Raw genomic sequence first — 26,386 nt, 5'->3', positions numbered from 1 at the left:
AAAGACAAAGTTGTAGTTTAAAATTCTATTTGTCATCATAGAATTTTGATACAGGCGTCGGCCAAATTTATCCATGGCCCTTCCCTGTCAGCCAGGTGGGACTGCCGGATTGGTTGTTTTCAAGGAAGACCCAACAAGAAGAGATTGATGGGATAGTTGAGACTTAAAATCCCATACAACGAACCATTTGATATCGAGATTCCAGCCTTGCTGACACAGCAGGAATGGAATAAGGTGTAGCAAGATTTCTTTTGAAAGTTTGAGTAAGAATGCCATTCATGGGTAATTTTAATGAATCCATAGGAGGATGAGATATACCCAGTTCTTCCAAATACTCCTTAGAGTATGTTGAATCAGACTGTAATATGATGTTAAGATCTTTACTCAGTTGGCATAAAAGTCGAAGTCAACCGGGAACCCCTTGAAGTACATCTCATGGCAGAGAAAGAGGGTGAAGCCTCTGTGGAATAATGATACCTGTCCATGGGCAAAAAAGAACCAGCTGGTGAAAAACCACAGGAGAAGGACTCAACTGATGAAAGTGGTTCTGCTGTAGATTTCCTTGAGAAGGAAGGTGGCTTACTCGAGGATTGCCTATGCCTCAAGAGACAAGGTCTGTCTCAGGAAGAGGACCTGGGTCTCGATGAATACCTCGACAGATGGTGTGTAGATGAACTGTGCCTCAGAGAACGAGGTAGTGATCTCGAATGCAGTCTCAATGAGGAATGTCGAGGAGTCATCACCCTGTGCCTCGAAGGCAATGCCTTATGTGTAGAGGTAGGGCTGGAAGGTAGAGATCGAAGTCAAGACACTGAAAAGGACTCAGCTCCTTGTGCAGACATTTCTCGAGACACTCGCAAAGATTCAACTCCTTGCATAGAGTGTATAGATTGATCTCAAAGCACTCTGAAGGACTCGACTCCTTGCATAGAGTTTTGGTTTTTGTTGAGACACTCGCAAGAACTCGACTCGGATAGAATGTGGTGGTGTTTCTCGAGGTACTCGCAAGGACTAGACTTCTTATATTACTACTGAGTGCTCAGGCTGGCCTGCAGGAAGCAGGGCCAAGGCAGGAGTTATTTGGCAAGCATATTACTAAGCTCCTGATGCAGAATTACTTCAAACATACTCTGCAAAGCCGGCACCAAGACCACTGAAGCTGGTACAATTGGTGTGGCTATAGACTCCGAGGAAGACGACCTTGAGGGAGAGTCTTGCCTCGATTTCGAGATACATGTCCTGGAGATCCCCAGACCCATCGGTTCTAGAGGTGGCTGAGCTATCCTAGCTGATGGAGACACTAAGGATAACAGTGTCCCAATGGAAGAATTACCTGAGCTCCCCAAAGACAAGGACTTCCCGAACAAGGGAGATTAGATCGAGGTCGAGGTTGAAGATTTTGACCCCAAAGAAAACTGAGCTGGATTTGAGGTTTCCAGACTCGATGACATTGGTAGCATAGCGGGCGTCTGACTACAACCGAGGTCTGGCTACACTTCATAACCCTGAGACCGGCCAGAAGTGGAATGAAACACGGGTGTGGCAAAATCGAAGCCCGCAGGCTGAAGCCGCACATAGGCCTCGCTGAAGTAAAAGAAAGAAACTAAATATATAAATATTTCTTTTTAAAAGAAACATGCAAATAAACACAGTGACCCTGCAAAGAAAAATACACGAGCCGCGGTGAGAGAAGGCACGAGTAAAACTAAGTCTAGCGCAGAGCGTCAAAACGAGTGGCTTGTCGGCTCCGCGGAAAACTGTTAACTGAGGAGGCGCTGAGGACACATGTGCCCTATCTTGGGCGAGAAGGCACTCATGCATGCGCGGTGTGGCAGTCACAAACTTTCTTAAAGTTTTACAAGCAAGTCTGCTTGCGAGGCTGTCCGCATCCGGGCTCTGTGGATGACAATCACCCACATGTGAGAATATGCTGCCTGCTTGACCTGGGATAATGTTTATATATACTTATGTATTTTAATTTTTCTCCATCTCTTATATCGAGAGAGTAGGCAGGGCCTGCAGTACTACTTTGTGCAGTATATTAAAACTTCAGTAAATAACACTGGTCAACAAGCATTTTGCTACTGGAGTTCTGTCACCTGTACCTTAACAAGGGCCACATGCTGACTCTAAATCTGAAAATAGTTTTTGTCTGTCACATGCTGTTTTTAAGTTATGCATCAGTTTGTGTTTATATAATTTTTGTCAATAACGCTACCGTGAAGCGTCGGTATTTTACTGTTTCTGTAATACAATATTGCATTTTAGGACATATACCAATAATTTGAAAGTTTATGCTATAAAATGATTGTGATGCTTTTTCTACCTGTGAATTTTTTTATTTTGTTGGTTTTGTCTAAGATATTATAATTATGAACAGATGAGGTTGTGTTAACCATCCTGATAATTTCTGTTATGTCTGCGGACAATTTACTGCACAATCAGCACCTAAGAAGTACGTTTGGTTTTGAGAAAAGTGAAGCCAAAATCAAAGAAGGTGTTTTTTGTTGGACCCGAAATCCATGCACTGATCCTTAATGATGTGTTCAAACAGAAACTGAACCCAGCTGAAGCAGCAGCATGGGAAGCATTCGTGCTGGTTGTTCAGAATTTTCTTGGTAATCACAGATCAGAGAATTATGCTGAACTTGTGGAGCACATGCTGACAGCATATCAGCTAATGGGTGCCAGAATGTCACTTAAAATGCACTTCTTATATCCTCACCTCAACTTCTTCCCACCCAATCTTGGTGATGTCAGCGATGAGCATGGGGAAAGATATCAAGGTGATGGAAAGCAAATATCAGGGAAAGTTCAATCCCAGTATGATGGGAGACTATTGCTGGTTCTTGCAAAGAGAGACAAATGTACAGTACAAGCGTAACAGCAAGTGTCTCAAACATTTCTGAACATGCTGACATCACTTTTGTGTGAGATGAGAGGCATAAATACTCATATATGCTGTAACATGTCTCCTTATTGTCTTTGTGTTTGTTTTCAGAGTAAACTCCGTAACACAAGTTTGGTGGGACACAGTTCATACTCGCAATATTGTGCTGATATGGCAAACTGTCTAAAACATCAGTAACGTGTATCTCAGAAACCTGACGTGCTAGCCAAATTTCAATTACAGATCTGAAATCAGCATCATTAAATTAACTAAGAATACTTTTTAAGTTCTCAGTAGCAAAGACATTTTTTTTTTGTTGACCAGTGTAATCCTTTCAATTGTTAGTTCTCAACTTTATGGATAAGCAGGATGTAATTAAGCACACAAGTAGGTAACGACATTACACAGCACTGAGAACAAGTCTCTTAGAACTCACTAAAGCAGTTGTCTTCACTAATTTTTAAGCTAGGGCCACTTTGGATCCTGAAAGGGAAAAAGACCCTTAGGAGACCCTCAGGAGGGGCATTGTGCTGCTGAATCAAACCTACCATAAGGTCTATGAACTGTACAAAAAGTGCATATTTTCCTGTCAGCACAAATACTTTTGCAAAAGGACTACATCTTTGCCCTAAAAGCTGGCAAACATCTGCTGTCTGTGACAAATTGTGGATGTTCTATTCTGGGACATTCCAAGAAATGCTTGGGCCACAAGTAAGCCACAATGTCAAGTCAAGATGGCATGGTCAAAATGACATGATCTGTAAAAAAAGCTGCAGATAATCTACAAGCAGTGGCGTACCTAGGGTATGTGGCACCGGAGCCCATCATTTTTTGACACCCCCCCCATGTAAAAAAATATTTTTTGTAATGACCATGAAACGGAATAAATGGTCAGAATAGAAACAGGCAGTGAAAATTTTCTTTTATTGAACCTCATATATTACATTACATTACAAGCAGCGCTGTTACAAACATATTCTGAAGGTCAATGCTAAGGTTAACAAAGTTTCCTTCCTTGGACCACAAGGAGATACTGACAAACCACTGGAAGAGATCCCAAAACAACTACCCAGGAACAACACCCAAAGACCCACTCAGTGTGTGAACCAGTTGAGTGGAGTGGACTAACTGGGGGGTGAAAATGGGCCTGGAGTTTGCTCAGCAGAATTTCCCAGACCAGCTCTTTCTCTCAACACATTGACACGCTGCTGCCACCACCACTAGAAACACCTCATTGGGTAGGCCAGCAATGCTATAAACTTTATAAAACACATTATTATATTTTTTTATAAAGCACATATTTTAACTGAACTCTCTGACATCCTCAGTCTTTCCATTCACAAAAATAGAAGGAAGAAAAGTTCCCATTTCCTGCTGTCTCATGTCCCCGGCCTATACAATATTTTTCTTCTACAGACCCTTCAAAAGTCTGATCAAATCCTCGTTTCATTTGCATTATAAAGTACTGAGGATGCCATCTCTCCCCAATCCCAGGTCCTAAAGTCTACGACAGTATTACAAACTAGTGCTGCCAGATTCAGGAAAAAAATTTTCGATTCAGCCTATTAAATTGGTTTATCGATTTGATTTTCCTGCCCAATTGGGTGTTTTTTTCAAACATCCTGGTGTGTTTATTTTATAGCTTTTTCACCCCCCTTTGGCTTCTCCTAACCACACTGGTGCTGTGGTGTAAATAAAATAAAGAAACAAAAAGGACTTTTCCTCTCTCTGTTAAATCCTAGCTCACGTTTGCGGTCTAATACTAGCTCTGGCAGGATACACATTTCAAATCTGACATATTGTAATCACAAAACAGAAAATAAAATTATTTTTTCTACCTTTTGTTGTCTGGTTATTTTTCAAATCTTGTTGGTCCAAGGCTCTGGTTGTCTTCTGATAACTTGCTTGCCAGGGTCTCCTTCTTCTTTCTCCGTGCTAACCATCCATCTTCCATCTCTGTCCTCCCCTTCCGTTTCCCTTCCCTCCCCCAGATGTCTGGCATCTTTCTTTTTTTCATCTCCCTCCACAGATCCACCTTTTCTTAACTACCTTTTCATCCAGCATCTCTCCCTCCTTCCCCACCACCCCAGGGTCCACCATCTCCCCCTTTCTTTTCCCAACTACCCTCTTAACCAGTATCTCTATTCCCCCCCTCCACAACATCCCTTGTGTCCAACTTCTCTCCCTTTCTGTTCCTTCCCTCCCTAAAACCCATGGTCCATCATCTCTCTCCCTCTCCCCTATTTTCAGACCCATTATTTCTTCCCACCCAAAGTCCGGCATATGCACGTCTCTTTAAACCCCTCCTCCTTCCCTCCATGTACTTCTACACCAGGGCCCCCCTTCTCTGAAGGCCTGTTCCCCCCCTTAAAGGTCTGCATCCCACCCCTGAAGGCCTCTCCCCCCCTTGAAGGCCTGCACCCTCCCCCGAATGCCTGTCCCCCCCTTGAAAGCCTGCCTGCCTGTTCTCCTTGAAGACCTGCCTCCCCCTTGAAGGCCTGCACCCGCCGAAGGCCTGTCCCCCCTCTTGAAGGCCTGCCTGTTCCCCTTGAAGGCCTGTCCCTCCCTTGAAGGCATGTCCCCCTGAAGGCCTGTCTTCCCCCCCAAGGCCTGCCTACCCGCCTCACCCTGAAGGCCTGCTGCCACCCCTTAAAGGTCTGCATCCCACCTCTGAAGGCCTGTCCCCCCCCTTGATGGCCTGTCACCCTGAAGGCCTGTCTCCTCCTCCCCAAGGCCTGCCTGCCCACCCGCCCCACCCATCCTGAAGGCCTGCTGCCCCATGCCCCCCCCCAAAGGACCACTCGCCCCCACCACCACCACCTCGAAGGACCGTTCATCCGCCCGGCTTCCCCGCACCATTTACCTGAAGCAGCCTGCAGCAAGATCGTGATGCCAGCGATCTTTGCGCTGCTTCGGCTCTGTTTCCTCCGCCGCGGTCCCGCCCTCCTCTAATGTCAGAGGAGGAACAGAGCCGAAGCAGTGCAAAAATCGCTGGCATCGCGATCTTGCTGCAGGTTGCTTCAGGTAAATGGTGTGGGGAGGCCAAGGGGAGAGGAATCTAGATATGAGACGTTGGGGGCTGAACTGGATGCAGGGGGGGGGAACCGGACCGGGAGCACCCCCTCAGGGCTTGCACCCTGGGCGGACCACCCTCCCCTAGGTACGCCACTGTTTACAAGCAAGATTAGGAGGGGGGAATGAGATGCCCACCCTCAGGGATCATTGACCTTAGTATTAAGAATGCATTGTCAGGGGAAATAGAGAAGTCATATTTAACACCATGTTTCATTATGACTCAATTGCCAGTATGTATACCATCCAATCAACAAAAATGACGTGTGACAATCAAATAGAAACTAAGTATGCAATTAGTAACCAGGTAGCACTCTTAACCCTAGGCTACTAAACTAGGGTATAAAAGTAGCAAACCTGTGACTTAAGTTTTAGAATGCAATGGGCAGCACATGACATACTGGTACTTTGTGTTATTCTTCCGTTAGCCTAAATCAGGGGTGACCAACCTTTTGGCTTCCCTGGGCCGCATTGGACAAAAAAAAATTTTCTGGGGCTGCACAAACACTAACTCTAGCTGATGAGCAAAAAAAAGGTTGAGCAGGTCCCAAATTTGCAATCACTAATATAGAAGATGTACATGTCTAATAATAAACCTTCATTAAAGGGACACTGTGGAGAGGATCCAAAAAAGCAGTAATACCCTGAATGAGTGATCCTCCACGTGCACCACTGACAATGGGAGCAGGCTTCTGCATCCCCATTCTGATGAGCAGGGATGCGCGCTTCTGGTTCTCTCATTCACTTCTATTACAGCTACGGTGAGCCTCTTCAGAAGTGAGTCTCATCAGAGCAGGGATGCTGAATCAGCTGTCAGCAGCGCATGTGGAGGATCGTTCAGTCAGGGTAAATATTACTGCTTTTTTGGGCCTCCCACTTTGAGCTTAGACTCCCTCAAAATGAACATTTCCCCTGTTGTAGCTAGTAGGGATCCCCAAGTCTCACCAACTGACGGCCACCTCCTCCCCCTCCAATTTCCCAAGTTCTGCAGCTGGCAGCAATATTGCAGAGCTGCTGCCTTCCCTCCTCCCTCCCCCCCTTGGCTTTCATGCATGCATGAAAGCAGTGGCAGCTTGAGGATATTGGCATTGGCTCCAAAGCTTGGAGATTTTGAGTTGCCAGACTGGAGGAAGATATCTTCAGTTGGCAGGGCTTGGGAATCCCCACTAGCTCAAGTATTGATAAATTGCACTCGGGCAGGGAGAAACTTTGGTGCCCATCCACTAATTTTGGGTTCCAGTCCCTCCCCCAAATCAGCTGTATATGAATAGGCCACTGAATACAAAAATAATTGTGATGCACATATCCCAAAGCTAACATATTCCAGTTATTAAATTCAAAATAAAACAATTTTTTCTACCTTGTCTGGATATTTTGTTTTTCCATCATCTTGGTCCCAGTTTCTCTTTCTGCTTTTTGTCTATCTTCAACTAATTCTCTTTCCAGTGTCTGCTGTCTATTTTTTTCTCCTTTTCTCTCGTTCCATTTCCTTCTTATGCTTGTCTCCATTGTATTGATTTTTCCCTTTCAGCTTTCTTAACTTTTCTTTTTTGCCTCTGTCCACTTTAATCTTGCCTACTTTCTCACCCTTCTTCTTTTTAAATGTTCAGCTACCTCTCAATTCTCCATCTTCTCTGTCTCTTGCTCTCCCATTTCCCATCTCCCATCTCACTCCTTTCCCAGCCTCCTATTTCCTATCTACTTCCCATTACCACATTTCTACCACTGTACTTGCTGCTCTCACTCATCTTGTCATCTCCCTTTTGACCACATCCACATGGCTCACCACTTTCAAAATCCCCATCCCTCTCTCCTCTGGTCCCTTTCTTTCCATTTCCTAGCATCTTTTTATCCCAGCTCTCTTCCCTCCTGCCCTCCTATGGGTCCATCTCTGCTCCTTTATCCCCATGGTCCAACATTTTGCTCCCTCTTTTTTCTGTTTTTCTTCTTCCCTTCCCCCTTGATGCTAAACAATGAAATGGAGGGGAAAAAAAGAGAGATGCTGCATCTCTCTGCCTTCCATCCACAGGCTAAACATTTCTCCCATCCTCCAATCCCCAGATCCAGCTACTCTCCCTTTCTCTTCCCATCTCTCCCCTGTCTGCCTGCCTTCCTTCCCCTGGTCCACCATTTCTTCCTTTCTCTTCCCAACAGTTCTCCCTTCAAGTATCTCTTTCCCTCTTCCTCCACACCACCCCAGGTCCAACTTCTCTCCCTTCAGACCATTGCCCACCATCTCTCTCTGTCCTCTGTTTCTAGTCCCATAAACTCTCCCCCCACGCCCAATCTAGCACTTCTTTTAAAAAAAAAGTCCAGGAGGCTTCCTAGGCCCAGTATGTTCTCCCCCTTATCACCACGCCCATGCATCTCTATCTGACTCCTCTCCCACCACCATGTCCAATAATTCTCTCTCCCTCCCTCCTCTCTCTGCCCAACAGTTCTCCTCTTTCTTCATCTCCCCATATGTACCATCTCTTTCCCTCTCTGACACCCAATTCTCCCTTTCTATTCTCTCTCTCGCATCAGCATCTCTTTCCCTCACTCCCTCCATTATTTCATCTTATGGCTCATACTCCCTTCCTTTTTTCCCTTCATTCTGTGTCCTAAGTTCATGCCCTTCCTTCCTTCATTTGTCCTATTTGTGCTCCCTCCCTCTCAAGTCCCAACACGTCCTCCCTCCCTTCCTTTCTTCTGTGCCATGGGTGTTTACCTTCTTGTTGGCTCCCTCCTCGTCTTGCTGCAGTGTTTGCTCAAAGCCACGGGCAACGGCTCCTACGCGCCTCCCATGGCTGATCTGGAAGCCTTCTCTCTGATGTGCCAAAGAAAGGTTCAGAGGACTGGAGACCCGTTCTGGATCTCAAGTTAGTCAATCGTTTCCTGCGGATTCCTCATTTCCGAATGGAAACTGTGCACACAGTCATTGCTGCTGTCTCTCCTGGGGCATTTCTAGCGTCCTTGGATCTGACGAAGGCTTACCTCCATATTCCAATATTTCTGGAGCATTGCAGGTTCCTGAATTTCCATGTTCTGCAACGGCATTTCCAGTCCGTGGCGCTTCCCTTTGGGCTCATGACAACTCCATGCACTTTCACCAAGGTGATGGTAGTTATAGCGGCCTTTCCCCGCAGGAAGGATGTCCAGGTCCATCCTTACTTAGACAATTGGTTGATCCGATCGCCTCAACAGGAGTACACACGTGCGATGAAGACTGTGGTATCTCTGCTTCAGTGCCTAGGTTTGAGTGTCAACTTCAAGAAGATCCAGTTGACACCGTCACAGACCTTGGAGTATCTGGGCCTTCTCTTCGACACCCGGCAGGGCCATGTGTTTCTTCCCGAGCCACACAGACAGAAACTTCAGCAGCAGATCAGAGATCTCCTGGACCTTCCAGCCCCCATGGCCTGGCATTATCTGCATGTGCAAGGGTCCATGGCAGCCTTCTTGGAGGTAGTCCCCTGGGCCAGAGAGTGCATGTGTTCTTTATAGGAGTCCCTCCTCTCTTGGTAGTCTCCATAGTGTCATCCCCTTCAGATGCTGCTTCCCTGGATGGAACCAGCTCGCAGCAGTCTGCGCTAGTTGCTTCAGGTAGAGATGCTCCACCAGGGCAAACCTCTTTGGATCACAGAGTGGATTACCCTCATGATGAATGCAAGCCTGTTGGGTTGGGGTGCTCACTATGAGGATCACTCCATTCAGGGGCAGTGGACTCCTTGTCAGAAGCATTGATCGATCAATTGTCTAGAATTTCAGGTGATTCGTCTGGCGTTACTTCCTTTCCAGCCCACTCTGGAAGGACAAGTGGTGCAACTATTCTCAGACAACACCATGGCAGTGGTGTATGTTAATCATCAAGGAGGGCACAAGAAGCGCTCCATTGAGCCAGGAATCTCGCATGCTGCTTAGCTGGATAGAGTTACAACTTCTGTTTCTCTTGGCGACGTACGTGGCCAGAGTCAACAACGTACAGGCAGTCTTCCTCAGTTGACAAGTCCTGGACTCAGGAGAATGGTACAGCACTGGGGTCAGTCCCAAATGGACTTGATGGCTTCAGCAGAGAACTCAAAGGTCAGGCACTTCTTCAGTCGAAAAATAGAGTGCAGATGCTTAGGGCTGGATGCCTGGTTCAGCCCTGGCCAGCTCACAAAGCTCCTGTATGTGCTCCCTCCATGGTATCTGGTTGGTCGGGTTATTTGCTGGATAGCGACTCATCCCGGCCTTGTGATTCTGGTTGCTATGGACTGGCCTCGTTGCCTGTGGTATGTGGATCTCATTCATCTTCAGCGGGACATGAAGCTCACACTCCTTCTTCATCACAACTTTCTCAGTCAGGGTCAGGTGCCCATGGAGAACCCACAGTGCTTTGGTCTTACGGCATGGCTCTTGAGCGCTCCACCTTGATGAGGCGCACTTATTCAGATGTGGTCATCTCGATGCTTTTGAAGTCCAAGAAACCCTCAACTATGGCTTCTTATGTCAAGGTCTGGAAGGCTTTCTAACAGTTGTGTGCTAAGGACCAGGTGGAGCCTGAGCAGGCTCCCATTTTGGTGGTCCTGGATTTTCTTCAGGCAGGTGTAGGTGAGAGTTTAGCGGTGGCCTCCCTTAAAGCTCAGGTGGCTGGCCTTTCATGCTTCAGGGCCCACATGGGTTCTAGTTCATTTACTGCTCATTCTGATGTTACCCAGTTTTTGAGGAGGGTGCTTTATTTGCAGCTTCCCTTGCATCATCCTTTTCCTTCATGGAATCTTAACATCATTCTACGGGGTCTTGTGGAAGCCCCATTCGAGCCATTAAACATGCTACTCTTTTGGATCTGACTATCAAGACTGTCTATTTTGTCGCCATTGTCTTGGCATGGTGTATTTCAGAGCTTCAAGCACTTTTGTGCAGGGAACCCTTTCTCTGAATCATGGAATCATGGACTGTTCTCTGTACTGTACCTTCCTTTCTACCGAAGGTGGTTTCCACCTTCCATGTCAACCAAGAAGTTTGTTTACCTGTGTTTCATTCCACAGGCTCCAAGCGGAAGGATCAGATCTTGTGCAAGCTGGACATCAAGAGAGTCATGCTCCACTATTTGGAGAGGACTAATGATTTCCGGCTATCTGATCATCTCTTTTTCCTCACTGCCCCACCTCGACATGGTCAGCCGGCGTCTAAGACATCAATCACTTGAAATATTCGAATGTCCATTCCACATCTTATATCACCCGCAGCAAACAGCTGCTAGTTTCCCTTAAGGCCCACTCGACTAGAAGTGTTGCTGCTTTGTAGGCAGAGTCTCATGTGATTCTTCCAGATGAAATTTGCAGGGCAGCTACTTGGTCCTCTCTTCATACCTTTACTCAGTTGTACTGGGTGGATGTGGCAGCTCACTCTGATGCCGCTTTTGGGACATCGGTGTTGTGGGCAGGTTCTTCTGTCCCTCCCTAGACGCTGTCATTGCTTTGGTACATCACCTAGTTTACTGAATCCAGAAGGGATGAAACATAGAAAGATGACGGCAGAAAAGGGCTACAGCCCATCAAGTCTGCCCACTCTACTGACCCACCCCCTTAAGTCTATACCCTAGTGACCCTATTCCTTATCTTCATCCTCGTAGGGATCCCACGTAGGTATCCCATTTATTCTTAAAGTCTGGGACGCTGCTGGCCTTGATCACCTGCACTGGAAGCTTGTTCCAATGATCTATCACTCTTTCTGTGAAGAAGTACTTCCTGGCGTCGCCATGAAATTTCCCTCCCCTGAGTTTGAGCGGATGCCCTCTTGTGGCTGAGGGTCCTTTGAGAAAGAAAATATCATCTTCCACCTCGACACGTCCCATGATGTACTTAAATGTCTCAATCATGTCTCCCCTCTCCCTATGTTCTTCGAGAGTGTAGAGCTGCAATTTGTTCAGTCTTTCTTCGTATGAGAAACCCCTGAGCCCCGAGACCAATCTGGTGGCCATCCGCTGAACCGATTCAATTCTGAGCACATCTTTACGGTAATGTGGCCTCCAGAATTGCACACAGTATTCCAGATGAGGTCTCACCATGGCTCTGTACAGCGGCATTATGACTTCAGGCTTCCGGCTGACGAAACTTCTCTTGATACAACCCATTATCTGCCTTGCCTTAGATGAAGCCTTCTCCACTTGAGTGGCAGTTTTCATGTCTGCACTGATGATTACTCCTAAATCTCGTTCTGCTGTAGTCCTAGTTAAAGTTTCTCCATTTAAGGTGTAAGCTCTGCATGGATTGTCTCTTCCGAGGTGCATGACCTTACATTTCTTGGCGTTGAAGCCTAGCTGCCAGGTCGAGGACCAACTTTCTAATGTAAGCAGGTCCTGCGCCATAGTATCCTGTAGATTGCATTCACTTACTATATTACATAGATTAGCGTCATCAGCGAATAATGTTATCTTACCTTGAAGCCCTTGAGTCAAGTTTAAGTTTCAAGTTTCAAGTTTATTTATACATTTGATGAATCGCCTATTAAAATTGCTAGGCGATGTACATAATCCAAGTAAAAAAAACAGAGAAACTAACATATTAACAATATAATTACATAAAATACATACTTGAGGTGGGAGGAAAGAAATTAAAAAGTTACAATCTTGAGTTCGGTAAAAAAGGTAAAAACAAAAGGTAAGGGGTTATAAAACCAAAGCACAGTTTAAGAAGTGTCCCTAAAGCAAATAAAATTTCAAGTATTAAAAGCGTCATTAAATAAATAAGTTTTTAAAAGTTTTTTAAATGTTACAATGTCGTGTTCAGTTCTAATATACTGAGGAAGGGCGTTCCACCATTGTGGTCCCATCACTGTGAACATGTCTGATCTCCTTGTCCCTATGATTTTCAAAGAGGGTACAGAAAGTAGATTTTGATCGGATGATCGAAGTGGCATTGGGTATTGTGTGGGATTAGTGATCTAGAAATAAATTGTGGTTCAGATCACCTATGAGACCCAGGACTGAGCCCTGCGGCACTCCACTGGTCACCTCCGATGTTTTAGAGAGGGTACCATTAACCACCACCCTCTGAAGTCTGCCGCTTAGCCAATCATTGACCCATGCAGTTAGCGTGTCTCTTAAGCCCATCGATTTCATCTTGCTCAGCAGCCTGCGGTGTGGGACGCTGTCAAAGGCTTTGCTGAAGTCCAGGTACACGACGTCCAAGGACTCTCCCAGATCCAACCTTCTTGTTACCCAATCGAAGAAGCTGATGAGATTGGATTGGCAGGATCTACCCTTGGTGAATCCATGTTGACTGGAATGGAAGATTAGGTTTACACCTTCAGTAATCTTCTTTCTGTTATTCCCTGGAGGATTCAGCATGGCCTGCCCTCTCTGTGTAAACTCAGTTATTCTGAATCACCTGTTTTGTGCCTCAGTTATTCTCCTTACAGTGGATCTTCCAGCTAGTAGATGGATCCTCTTCTGTGTAGTAGTTCACTCTTCTGTGAGTATGTATATTGCTGAAGGCTGTTTCATGTACTCATTGCACACAGCAGGTTAGTTCCACATTGTTCCTCAATGTTTTTCTATGTTGCCTTTGAGATAGTTTATTGCTTATTTTTAAGTTTTACAGAATAGACCACAAATTGTTTATGTTGCTGGGGAGCTTCCCCAGTACCTCCTTCCTTGTCATGCGTTTGTTCAGGTATGTTGCTTGGCTTTGGGACTGAACTCTAACTCTCTCTCTCTAAGGTGTGAGGTGCATGTACTCAGAAAAGTGTTATGATTTCTGCAACTTCCAGATTTCTGAAGGGGATTGAACACCTAGCGTACTGAATCCAGGGACAGAAAGATTATCGATGGTGTAAACCTAATCTTCCATTGCTTCTCATTTTCAATGCTTGAAGCTTAGCTATTCAATGGCTAAAAATATTTGTTTGATATCTTATCCAGTAAATCTTTTGAATATATTGGTACTAAGCTTTGGAATGATTTTCCTGCAGTATTAAAGAAAATCTCTTCCTATTTTTTTAGAACATTTGAAAAACATCATTTTTAATGAATATAATGTAAAAATGAAGGGGAAATTTAGTTGTAATTTTTAAGTGTTATTCACCTAGAATCTATTTTTGAGATTAGACTAATGGCCTCTTTTACAAAGCCATGCGGCAACAGCCCCTATGCCCTTTAAATCTCTATGGGCTTCAAGGCCGTTAGCGCAGCGCAGCCGCTAGCGTGGCTTTGTAAGAGGCCGTAGGTTTCTACATTTTATAAAGTACAGTAGTATAGTATAACAATGCCATTACATATTTTGAATTTTCCTAAATGTTGTCTCCTGAGATTTTGTTGCAAAGATATTTAAAGGAGATATTGCTATTAGATAAATCTGACAAATTACTATTAGAACATTGAGATCACAGGACCAACATTTATTAACCATTCCTTCTTTAAAAATCAACAATACTAGACGTCTTACTATCTTCTCGGTGACAGCTCCTCAATCCTGGAATGATCTTCCAACATATATAAGAGAAGAAAAAAATCTAGATAAATTCAAGAGTAAGCTTAAAAGTTTCCTTTTTAATGATGCTTTTAGCGATTAACGATCTTTTAATATTATATTTTTAGTAATTTTCCTCCCCCTATGTTATTACCTTTTTTTTTTTTTTTTTTTTTTTCTTTTTTTTTATTATTTTGAATTTAATATGCATTGTAACCATTAATGTACTTTCCTTTTGTTTCTAACAATGTCCAATAATCTATTTTTATTTTAATATTGTGATTCGTGTTTATAACAGTATGTATTGTATATAATATTTTACCCATGTCTCATAACTATGTGTTTTATTTTATTTTGTACATCGCCTTGAATTTTGATATGGCGATTAATCAAACTATTTAATAAACTTGGTAAACTTGGTATTTTCACGCATATAACGCGTGCGTTATACACGGTTTTTACAAACCGTGCATAACCTTGGGCGTTATACGCGTGAGCGCGTTTTACAAATTTTTTCTACATAGTTCCCCCCCCGACGTCCGATTCACCCCCCCCGCAGGACTGCTCGCACCCCCACCCCGAAGGACCACTCGCACGCACCTGCACCCCCACCACGAAGGACCGCTCGCACGCACTCCCACCCGCACCCCCACCCTGAAGGACTGCTCGCACTCCCACAGCCTCCCGACCCCCCCACATCATGTAGAAGCTCCTACCGGTGTCCTGCTGCTTCCTCTTGGCGGTCCTGGCCCTTCTGTGAGCCCTGCGCCTGCGCTGCTTCTTCCGGCGGTCCTGCCCTTTCTCTGACGTCAATCCCTCATGCCCCGCCGACTCCCCGACACAATCGGGGCAAGAGGGAGCTCAAGCCCTCTTGCTCCAGCCAACCGCGGCACCCCCGACACGATCGGGGCAAGAAGGAGCTCAAGCCCTCTTGCCCCCCCGACTCCCCGACACGATCGGGGCAAAAAGGAGCCCAAGCCCTCTTGCCCCGCCGACTCCCCAACTCCTCGACAATATTGCTAGTTGTTCGGGCCAGGAGGGAGCCCAAGTCCTCCTGGCCCTGGCGCCCCCCCCCTCCCGCTAGTTGTTCGGGCCAGGAGGGAGCCCAAACCCTCCTGGCCACGGCGACCCCCTACCCCCACCCGCACTACATTACGGGCAGGAGGGATCCCAGGCCTCCTGCCCTCGACGCAAACTCCCCTCCCCCCAACGACCGCTCCCCCAAGAACCTCAAACTGTTAAAGGAAAGATTTATAAACTATAAAGAGTTTTACCTCATGCAAAGTTGTCATTTCTTTAATAAGACATTAACTATTTTTTCTGCGGCCCTACCATCTTTCCCGGTACCGAGGTCAAACTCACCAGTCTGTAGTTTCCCGGGTCTCTATTCGAACCTTTTTTGAATATCAGCGTAACATTCGCCGCCTTCCAGTCCTCCAGAATCTTTCCCGATTTGATCGACAGATTGGCTATTAGCTCAAGCAGTTCAGCTATAGTCCCTTTCAGTTCCTTGATGACCCTCGGATAGATACCATCCAGTCCCGGGGATTTATTGCTTTTAAGCCTATCAATCTGCCTGCATACCTCTTCTAGACTGACCATTAACCCTATCAGTTTCCCATTTTCGCTTCCAGCATATAGCCTGATGGGTTCTGGTATGCTGTGTATATCCTCTTCAGTAAATACAGACGCAAAAAATGTGTTCAGTTTGTCGGCAATTGCTTTGTCCTCCTTTAGCACTCCCTTTATTCCTTGGTCATCCAACGGTCCCACCGCTTCCTTTGCGGGTCGTTTCCCCTTTATATATCGAAAGAACGGCTTGAAGTTTTTTGCCTCATTGGCTATTTTCTCCTCGTAGTCTCTTTTGGCCCCTTTTACCGTCTTATAGCACCTGCGTTGATGTTGTTTGTGCTTTTTCCAGTTTTCATCCTTTTTTGACCTTTTCCATTCCTTAAACGAAGTCTTCTTGTCTCTGATCGCTTCCTTCACCGCTACAGTGAGCCACGCCGGTTCTTTGTTCTTTTTCTTCTTGGATCCCTTGTTGATACACGGTATATATAGAAAAGCTGAACGATTCTTCAATCAAAGATCAGAGCCCAGCAGCAAGGGCTTAGATGCTCTAGTACAGCCTTGGCTGCAGGTAGTCCTACTGTACAATTTTCCACCCTAGCCCATGATTGGTCGGTCACAGCACGTTGGAGCTCTATACACACAAGCTCTATTCAGGTGAAAGGAAACAAAAAGGAACCAAATGCCTGCCTTTCTGGCTCTAAATACCTGTTATAAATTCCTCACTAAACTTCTTCTGGAGTTTGTCTCCTTAGGCTGTTCCATAAAAAAAGAAAATTTTCTGCATTGAGGTCCCCAGCCTCTACAGACCCCTGTCCGGCTTCTCTGCACCAGAAGCTGAAAAACCAGAAAGAAACACCAAATGTGGTAGACTAGCTTGGCTTGCTAGGAGTAATCAGCATACAAACACCTTTCATAGACACCTCATACCAATCAAAGAATATAGCCTGCCTCCTCTATCTCTAGAAAAATCTTGAGAGTTCCACTTTCTCCCTTGTAGACCTTTCTAGAATAAACTCAGCCTGGGTACATAAGAACATAAGAATTGCTGCTGCTGGTCCAATGGTCCATCGTGCCCAGCAGTCCGCTCATGCAGTGGCCTAGGGGTCAAAGACCAATGCCCTGAGTCTAGCCCTATCTGCACACGCTCTGGTTCAGCAGGAATTTATCTAACTTTGTCTTGAATCCCTGGAGGGTGTTTTCCCATATAACAGCCCTAGCCCAAGTCCTCGGGCAGCACCGGTTCCATGACCTGAATATCCAACAGTACAAAATGAAGTGGGAACGTACAATGAACACTCCACTGAAGATCACTGATGTAAAATCAACTTGTTTATTTCATAAAAGGACACAAGCAGAAGCAGTGATTTTGGCTCCTTTGGCATGTTAGTTGGACCGAGCTTTGGTTTATCCCAGACCTGTCATCTGTGAACATATACGCCACAGTGACCCCTGATGCAGGCGTTCCTTAGATGCCGAAACACAGTGCTGTGTCAGGTCCACAGCTTCTTCTTGTGTCCTTTTATGAAATAAACAAGTTGATTTTACATCAGTGATCTTCAGTGGAGTGTTCATTGTCCATTCCCACTTCCTTTTGTACTGTTTTATACCCGTGGGTTCTCTGTCCTGTTGGACTTTTTGATGTTTACCTGAATTTCCAACAATCATTGTACAGTGGTGTGCACTGTGACCGCTGTGTTTGGATGTCCCACGGGAGTCCATAAACCATTCTGCCAGAGGCCGAGAAAAGGCCAGCTTGTAGCTTGACTTAAAAATGTCCAAGACCCACTGGTCAGATGTGATGTGCAGCCAGGCTTCCAGGAACACTGCGAGTCCTCCTGCAGAGAGGCCTCCCTTGGCCTGATATCAGCGCACCTGTGTGGCAGAGAGAGCCTGGAGCCAAAGAACCTCTGCCTGTATCCCTGGGAAAAGCTCAAAGATGTGGAACTGGAATAAGTGCGGGAATGCCTAGAGCCTCAAAAATGATAGGGTCCCGAGTCTCTAGGTCCGCTGACAGGCAGAGTCTTAGGATGACGGACACCACAGAATTCATGAGGTCATCCAGACCTTAGCCAAAGAGATACTGCCCCTGAAAAGGGAGTCTCGCAAGAGTAGCTGTAGGGGAGGATACACCAGCCCAGAGTCCAAGCCATAGCAAACTGCGAGCAGACATTGAAGATGCTGACACCTGAACCTGAACCCAGATAAGGACATACAGAGTGTCAGGAACATCAGCCACACCAGCTGAAGAGAAGGCTAAGCTCAACCAGAACAAACTAGCCCTAAAGACAAGAATGCCGCTGAGGCAGCTGGGACCTCGAGAGCCACTTCTGCAAAAGGTCTATTGATAACCACATCCTCATGGTGCATGCTCGGGAGCACCAATCCACCTGCACTTGGAAGGAAGGAGCGCTTAGACACCTGCACAACCAATGAGCCCTGCCAGAGAAGCCCGTGCCCCGAGAGCAGACTATCAGGAACAAGATGCCAAGAAAATGCACTCACTCCACACATGAAAGAGGAGGAGGTAGAAAAAACTAGCTGCGGGTTCAAAGTGAGCTCCTACAGAGACTCGAAAGAGATGCAGTAAGGCAGCAGACTGAAAGAACTGCAGAACCATGGGGATCGTCCCAAGGGTGGAAAACCAGAGAAGGACCCACAGATCAGATATGCTGGCACAAGTCTTCAGCTAAGGGAAAGGCATCCCCAGAAAGCAATGGACCAACAACTAATCCCCAACAGGAGTACCACAAAAATCAGTCTCTGCTTATAGGACACGCTCAGGAAGGCAAAGCTGCACAGTAGAAGCACGGCTGCTCTGACAGGCAGGGCACAAAAATGTCAGAAATTTGAGAGGGCATCCTGACCATGGAGTGTGCAGTCACCCTCAGATGACTGGGCTGGGGCGTCCGCATCCCTTCATGCAGAAATGGCAGAGAAGGCTACCCTAATGGATTAGCTGCCATTTTTGTCACCTGCTTAGACAGAGGAGAGGCTAGACTTTACGCTCCTGCTTCTCCCGGCTGTGCCACATGACATATGGTGCAAATACACTCCAGAAGCACAAATTTTGCACAATTCTGGCATGAATTTGGAGCAGGGGAACCCAAAGACCCCATCCCAACAAGTATTGAGACAAAAAAAAACCACAGTTTTGTAAGTGCAGAGAAAATATTGTTAAAAATCCAAGAGGGCCACCGCTAAGAAATTCACGCCAAAGTCTAAAACTGGCAATTTTAGGATTTTTCAGGTGGGAGAACATAGGGGACATGCAGAAACCTCCAAAATAGTGACAGTCAGACCCCCCTGAAACACCTCACAGGCTTTGACAGTCTTACTCATTGTGACCTTGTACTGGAAATGTGTTGTAACCTGCCTCAGTTCTCTCACAGTAGCTGGATGAGAATAAATCACTGCCTCATGCTGGGAATGCCTCCTCTAAGCTGATCTTCAGGCTGCCAGTCGGACATGATGTCTGACCATACCTCCACCCTTGCAGACTGACAGATGTGCTACTTGGATGAGTGGAGGCGAAAACATAGCCTGTGCCCTGCGCGACACCACTGAGTCCCAAAGAACACCTAGTAGCCAGTATTATAAACCCTGCTTAACAGAGAGTGAGAGAAAAGCGGGGCTGGCCCCAAGCTTCACAGAAACTAATGCAGGCTGGCCAACAGATATCATTAGGGAACGGCATGTTAGCTTTAGACCAGTAGGGATCGACCTGTCAGCTTTAGACCGGAGTCTGGTTCTTCTCTATGCAGGCAGAGCTGAAGAAATGCTCCAAGCTTAAATAAATCCCCCAAAGAAATGAAAACATCAAAATAAAATAAGAAAAAGGGAGAGCAGAACAGAAACACTACTTTTGGCACACATGCAAAAGGGAAAAACTGAAGGTGGTGCTATAGCTCCCAGTGAAGTACAGGAAAGTCGCAGAAAAAATCTGGAGTGGATTCCTTCTGCACATGGCCATTGGGATGCAATCCACTTGTCTAGAATGTCTCACCTATTGCACTAGAACAAGACTTGGCAACACTACGGATCATGAACTGCAAGATTTCTATCAGCAAGTTACAACTCCTCAGTGACTACCAGTTTAATGTAGTAGGTTGTTGGTGATATGGTGCTATCCAGAAGAGCAGGAAAACATAAGTGGCTAGATATTTGGGTACCAACCACACTTAGAATTGATAGCTATCGAAATTATAATCTGTATGGTTAGACATGGTAAGCAGGGCCATCAGAAGGCACGAGGGAGATAGGAAGACAGCACAGGGTACCAGGCCAAGGGACATAAGGGATAGGTGGGATACCACCACTCCATTCTGGCACCGTAGTGGCAGAGTTCTTCTGTAGCTTGCAAATGTGACATTGAATGGTGATCTTATGGTTTGGCTGATGTCATCTGAGAGAAGACCTCGCTTCCTGTCAAGCATATAGATAGACCTGGCAATGGGCCTGACCCTAAGGGAGGGGGTGCTAGGCTTGCACTAATTAGGATCATATGCTCATCTGCCAGAGGTAGTAAAGCACAAAGATGAAAGCATGGCAATTAGAATAAGGAATGCTGTCCTATAAATGGTCATGCTAGCTGGCAGCTGGGATATATCTGTAGCAGCTTGGATAGGAAAAATTAGCAAACTGGATTAACCAATTGTTGTTTTTTTTATTCTACCAGCATCTCTTAATTAATCAATTGAACTTATTCAGTGGCAACTCATTGCTTTGACAAATGTAATTTATAATAAGGACTGAAAGATTCATTTTAACAGTATTTTCAGTGAAAATTATTTCTTACAAGCTGAAACAAAAGAGCTGCAGAAACTTGCATATGAAGAAAACAATGTTGACTTATTCTGATGAAAATGATTAGGTATTTGTTAAAAGGGAAGGCATGTCCAGACTTGCACAGCTAAAACTTATGACCTGACACAACTGAATTTGTCTTAGTATTTCACAGGAACCATATGAGATTGTTGATTGTGTGCTGTTAAGCAACCTCCAGAGAGGACATGTACACAGACCTGAGCTATTAAAAGAAAACATCTGATGGTAATTATATAGTATAACCTACATACTAACAAGGATCGCCTTCTAGACTCCAGGATACAGGGCTAATTCATTTTGCCATCTCAAGCAATGCTAGACTGCTACGGAGATCTTGAAGTAAAAGAAAATACTGAAGGAAAGAAGAAATATGAAGAAGGCTTCAAAAGTTCTAGTTTACAAATTGAAAGTTTTCAGAGTAGAATCTGGTTTTTAAAAACAGCATTTATTCAAATACTGTACTGCTAAATGTGGTATGATTTAAATCGATGCTATACCAGTTAACCACATTCTGAAAGCATTTTTAAACAATGTTACTCAGTGCTCAAAACAGCATAGAAGCACAGTCTTTTACTTCAGATACATATATAGTAAAACTGCTGGAAGGAATCAATCAACTCCGTTTGCAGAATACTCTGTGTGACGTTTCACTGGAAGCTGATGGGGTTGTCTTTCCAGCACATAAAGTTATTTTGGCATCAGCCAGCAATTACTGCAAGATGCTATTTACTGGGAATGCAGCAAGCAGCAGAAACTCTGAAAGTACCATTAGGGTAAAAAATGTTAGTGCCACAGGCCTTAAGACTATTTTGAACTTTATTTATTCCAATACACTTGATCTCTCTCTTCTTAACATTGAAGAAACACTGAAGGCAGCAGAAATCCTGTTGGTTCGAGAAGCTATAAAATTGTGTTTTAAATATTTAGAAGAATGTCTGAACCAACATAACTGCTTAACTCTCCTTAATATTGCTAAAAAGCATGGACCAGAAGAATTAAAACAAAAGGCCATTTCCTATGTCGGTCAACACTACAAACAAATATTTTTGAATGCCCAACTGCTGAAGGATCTAGACAGAGATACCCTGTGTGAAATCTTGGAGAACAACAACATTTCTGAATATAGTGAACTTGAACTTTTCAGGTTCGCTAAAACTTGGCTGCAACACAACAGTATAAGACACAATGAAGCAACAGAAATTTTTAAAAGGATTCGATTTTCTTTGATACCACTAGAAGATCTTAAAAGAGATGTGCAGGAAATGCCCATCATGAAAACCAATGCCACTTGTTTCAGGTTTCTGCAAGAAGCATTAGGATACCATGCCCAGCTCTATGCTCAGCCCACCATCCAGTCCAAAAATTCTAATGTCCGCTCCAGTTCAGAGAAACTGCTGGTTCTTGGAGGAAGAACTAACAACAACAAAATCTGTGGGAGCATGTGGGTTGGTGATCAGGACTGCAGCACATGGGGTAAACTTGGAGAACTCTGCACACCTGTCTACAACCACTGTGTGGCTGTAATTAATAATTTCTTGTTTATCATTGGAGGCCAAAATAGATTTGATCCTTCAGGCAAGTATCCTTCAAATAAGGTAAGAAATTGTCTAAATATCATAAATGATCTTAAATGGTTGCAACACATTCATACAGATATTGGAAATGTTACTATATAAACTCATAGCACTATTGAAAGTAATGAAAGCAGGAAGCACTAAGTTTGCTTCCCAGCCCAGTTTCTGGGTCAGACAGGATTTGGAATGCTATGGAAGAAAGATTTGCAGTCATTCAGAAGGGGGTGGGGTGGGGTGGAGAGTGATTTACAGATATTGATTTTACAACAGTGACATCTATTGGTTGGAATTGGGGTGTGAGTATCCTGTGAATCCAGTGAGTGGGACAGCATGAGGAGGGAGTTATAAAAATTCCAGTAATTGCAAATGAAGGATCATGGTATCATAGACATAGGATGCAGGGCTTGTTCTAATTGAGATGGCAGCCTAAAGAAGTATGAAAAAACTACTGATCTTCTCTCTTCACTTCCTTTCAAATAAAAGGTGACTTGGGTAGCTCAGCATGATCTCAGAATGCTTAGTTACTTGTAGATTTAAACTTCACCTTTTATGAAAATGTTTTAACATAAGCCAAGTTCAATGAAGGTTCCATGTGAAGAGTAAAGCAAGGTGAGAACCAGAAATTTGAAAATCTGAGGCATAAGGAGGGCTAGATTCACTGAACCTTCCGATCCTGTACCAACAATCGCAAAACTAGTTTTACTGGTTTTGCGATCGTACCCCGACCTGATTCACTAAACTGCTTACCGATCAATCTCTTATCCGATCCACCCATGCAGATGAGTAAAACCCCATGCAAAATAGCCAAGTGATTGATTCACTAACAATTGCTTGGCTATTTTGAATCAGGTTTTACTATCGTAAAACCGGACTGCTGCAGGTCTGCCATTTTTTTGACAGGTCTGCCTATCTTTTTTATTAATTTTTTTTCCATGGCACAGATATTTTGCATGTGTTACACACACAAAATATCTGCCCCATAAAAAAAAGTGAATAAAAGACAGGCAGACCTGTCAAAAAAATGCCCCCCCAACAAATGCACCCCCCTCCCACAAATGGCAGGAGGGATGATGACTTCCTCCAGCTACCCTTACCATGCCACGCCGCTTAAAAATATGGCAGGAGGGACACCGACTCCCCCCCCAAAATAAAACATGAACCCCCGCTCCCCGTTTCTGTACCTGTAAAGTTGGCAGCAGGAGGGGTACTTAGTCCCTCCTGATCCATGTGCCTCCAGCAGTGGAAGTAGGAGGAACTGCAAAGTCCTGCTCCTCCTCCACCCTGCCCGATGCGAATGCGGGCCTTAGGCCTCACCCCAGTGTATCATGTGATGCACAGGGAGGGGCCTAAGGCCCTGATTGGCCCAGGCACCTCGGGCTTCTCCCCCCTTGGGAAGGGCCTGAGGCGCCTGAGCCAATCAGGAACTTCCTTAGAGCTGAGCCGAAGGAAGTCCCTGTGCGATTGACTTGGGAGTTTGCATGCAAATCATTTCCATGCAAAAAAGATAGTGAATCAATCGCTGTTTTAAAATCAGCCAGGAATAGGCCAACAGCAATTGAATTGCTATCTTTAGTGAATCTGGGCCAAAGTAATTTTTCCAAGGCCATACAGAAAGCCAGAGTTGGTGAAGCATCTTATTTAATGTGTTTATCACAGCCTAATAGGCTTAATCGGTGCTGATAATTATTTTTTAGGCAACTTATATAGAATTGGGGCCTTAGGGCTAGATTCACTAAGGGCACGGATCAGATCTGATCCGTGAGGGATCAGATCCAATTCATGAGTAATCGTATCTGATCCATTCCCAGGGGGCTGATTCACAAATCGCCCTCATGCAAATGAGGCTGATCGGAATCATGCCCCCAACTGCCTGCCCAGATCGCTCTATAGTGATCCCAGTGCATGCGCTGGACTTCCGGGCCCAGCAGAGATTTTTTTCTTCTTTTTTTAAAAACTTTTTTGAAGCCTGTGGTTTTAACCCTCTTTAAGCCCATGGGTTAAAACCATGGGCTTGCACTGCGGGGAAGGGTGGGAGAGTTGGGGCAGGCAGGAAATCAGGGCAGTGGGAGAGTCAGGGCTGCAGGAGAAAAGACAGCTCCTTCTATTATAGCCAGGGGTTGCAGTTCGGGGCAGGCAGGAGATCAGGGCAGTGAGAGAATCAGGGCAGTGGGATAGTTGGGGCTGCAGGAGGCGTTCAGGGCAGGCAGGAGATTAGGGTAGCGGGAGAGTCGAGCAGCGGAAGAGTCAGGACTGCAGGAGAAAATACAGCTCCTTTCATTATAGCCAGGGGATGCAGTTCAGGTCAGGCAGGAGATCGGGGCAGCAGATCGGGGCTGACAGGGCAGAGGGTGGCAGAAGGCAGGGCAGTCAGAAAAGGCTTGAGCATCTGGTCCTCAGCAGTTGCTTGTTTATGATTGGCCAGTCCAGTCAGTGTTGCAGGGTTTTGGTTAGTGAAACTCGCCCCTGCCTACTTTGCATGCCGTTCCCCTCATTTGCATGCGTGGATCGGAGGATGGTTGGCAGAGGGGTAAGTGAATCGGGCCAGAGAGAAATCGGGTCGCAAAGGGGCACCAATGCTATATTTATTTATTTTATAATTTGTAGCCCACACAATCTACAGTTCTCAGGCCTAGATTTTCAAAAAAACGCATAAAATAAACCAACGGGCTGCTGTTGTAGCCATTGTAGTAACAATTTTAGAAAAGCAAGTCATTTTCCAAAAAACACTCATGCAAATTAGGTTGGCGGAGAGTAGCAAAGACTCGCTAAATTAGCACGTTCCTATCGATAGTTATAGTGATGGGCACATGCGCAGAATAAATGAAAAAAACAAACAAACCCCACAACAAAAACGGGAGAGATATCCAATGTCTCTCGCTGCCAATCAACATCCAACCCTCCCTTGGCAGCAGGAGATTTGCCCATGCTCTCCTACCACCAACCAACACACCACTGGCAGCAGGAGAGTTGCCCATGCTCTCCTGCCCAACCGACACCCCCCCCCCCCCCACACACACAGCGGGAGAGATGCCCAATTTCTCCTGCCACCAACCAACACCCCCTGAACTCTCTTCAGCAGTGGCTCTCCAGCCGCCATGCAACCCCTCCCTGTGCATCTGACGACCCCCACCCTCCCCCCCTTACCTTATTTTCAGATGGCTGGCGGAGGGATGCCTACTCCCTCTGGCCAGGGCAGGTCTTTCCCTCCCCTGGGATTGGCCCAGGTTGTTTAATGCCCACTCTTATGGGTGGGGCCTTATGCATCTGGGCCAATCAGAGCCCTGGTTGCATCTGGGGAGGGGCCTAAGGCTCTGGCCCAGACGCATAAGGCCCCACCTATAGGAGGGGTCTTATACATCTGGGCCAATCAGAGTCTTAGGTCCCTCCCCAGACGCATCTATTTATTTATTTATTCAATTTTCTATACCGTCTCCCAAGGGAGCTCAGAACGGTTTACATTAATTTATTCAGGTACTCTAGCATTTTCCCTGTCTGTCCTGGCGGGCTCACAATCTACCTAATGTACCTGGGGTAATGGGGAGATTAAGTGATTTGCCCAGGGTCACAAAGAGCAGCGTGGGTTTGAATCCACAACCCCAGGGTGCTGAGGCTGTAGCTTTAACCACTGCGCCACACACTCTCCTAGGGAGAGACCTGAGGCTTTGATTGACTCAGGTTGTTTAAGGCCCCTCCTATGCATCTGGGCCAGAGCCTTGGCTGCATCTGGGGAAGGGCCTAAGGCTCTGGCCCAGATGCATAAGGCCTCACCCATAGGAGGGGTTTTATGCGTCTGGGCCAATTAGAGCCTTAGGTCCCTCCCCAGATGCAAAACAGGAAGTTACATTGGAAGGAAGGACTCAGCACCAAGAAGGTTCCTGGAGCAGCACTAGATGCAGGAAGCTTCCAACTGGCTGGTAGGCCTGCCCCGGGAGACATGAAGGGGCTGGCCCAGGAGAGTAGCAGGTTTGTTGATTTTTATTATTTTTTTTCAGGGGCAGGGGTTGCTATTGGCGATCAGG

General features: G+C 45.6%; 2 protein-coding genes across 2 annotated transcripts in view; one reads left to right on the top strand and one right to left on the bottom strand.

Moving 5' to 3' along the window:
• The window catches only part of DPP7 (dipeptidyl peptidase 7), a 349,192-nt gene that overhangs the window by 69,756 nt on the left and 253,050 nt on the right, over positions 1–26,386 (bottom strand). The gene's annotated exons all lie outside the window — the stretch shown is intronic.
• Positions 21,013–26,386, top strand: part of LOC117367838 (kelch-like protein 9) — a 91,840-nt gene continuing 86,466 nt past the window's right edge. Inside the window, exon 1 of the mRNA XM_033960854.1 lies at positions 21,013–22,388. Within this exon, the coding sequence (XP_033816745.1) occupies positions 21,324–22,388 (1,065 nt within the window). The 5' untranslated portion in view covers positions 21,013–21,323. The remainder of the gene's footprint in view (positions 22,389–26,386) is intronic.

Source organism: Geotrypetes seraphini, chromosome 10 (genome assembly GCF_902459505.1).
Source record: "Geotrypetes seraphini chromosome 10, aGeoSer1.1, whole genome shotgun sequence".
Lineage (NCBI taxonomy): Eukaryota > Metazoa > Chordata > Amphibia > Gymnophiona > Dermophiidae > Geotrypetes > Geotrypetes seraphini.
The sequence above is the reverse complement of the archived record's forward strand: the minus strand, read 5'-3'. Positions and strand labels throughout refer to the sequence as shown.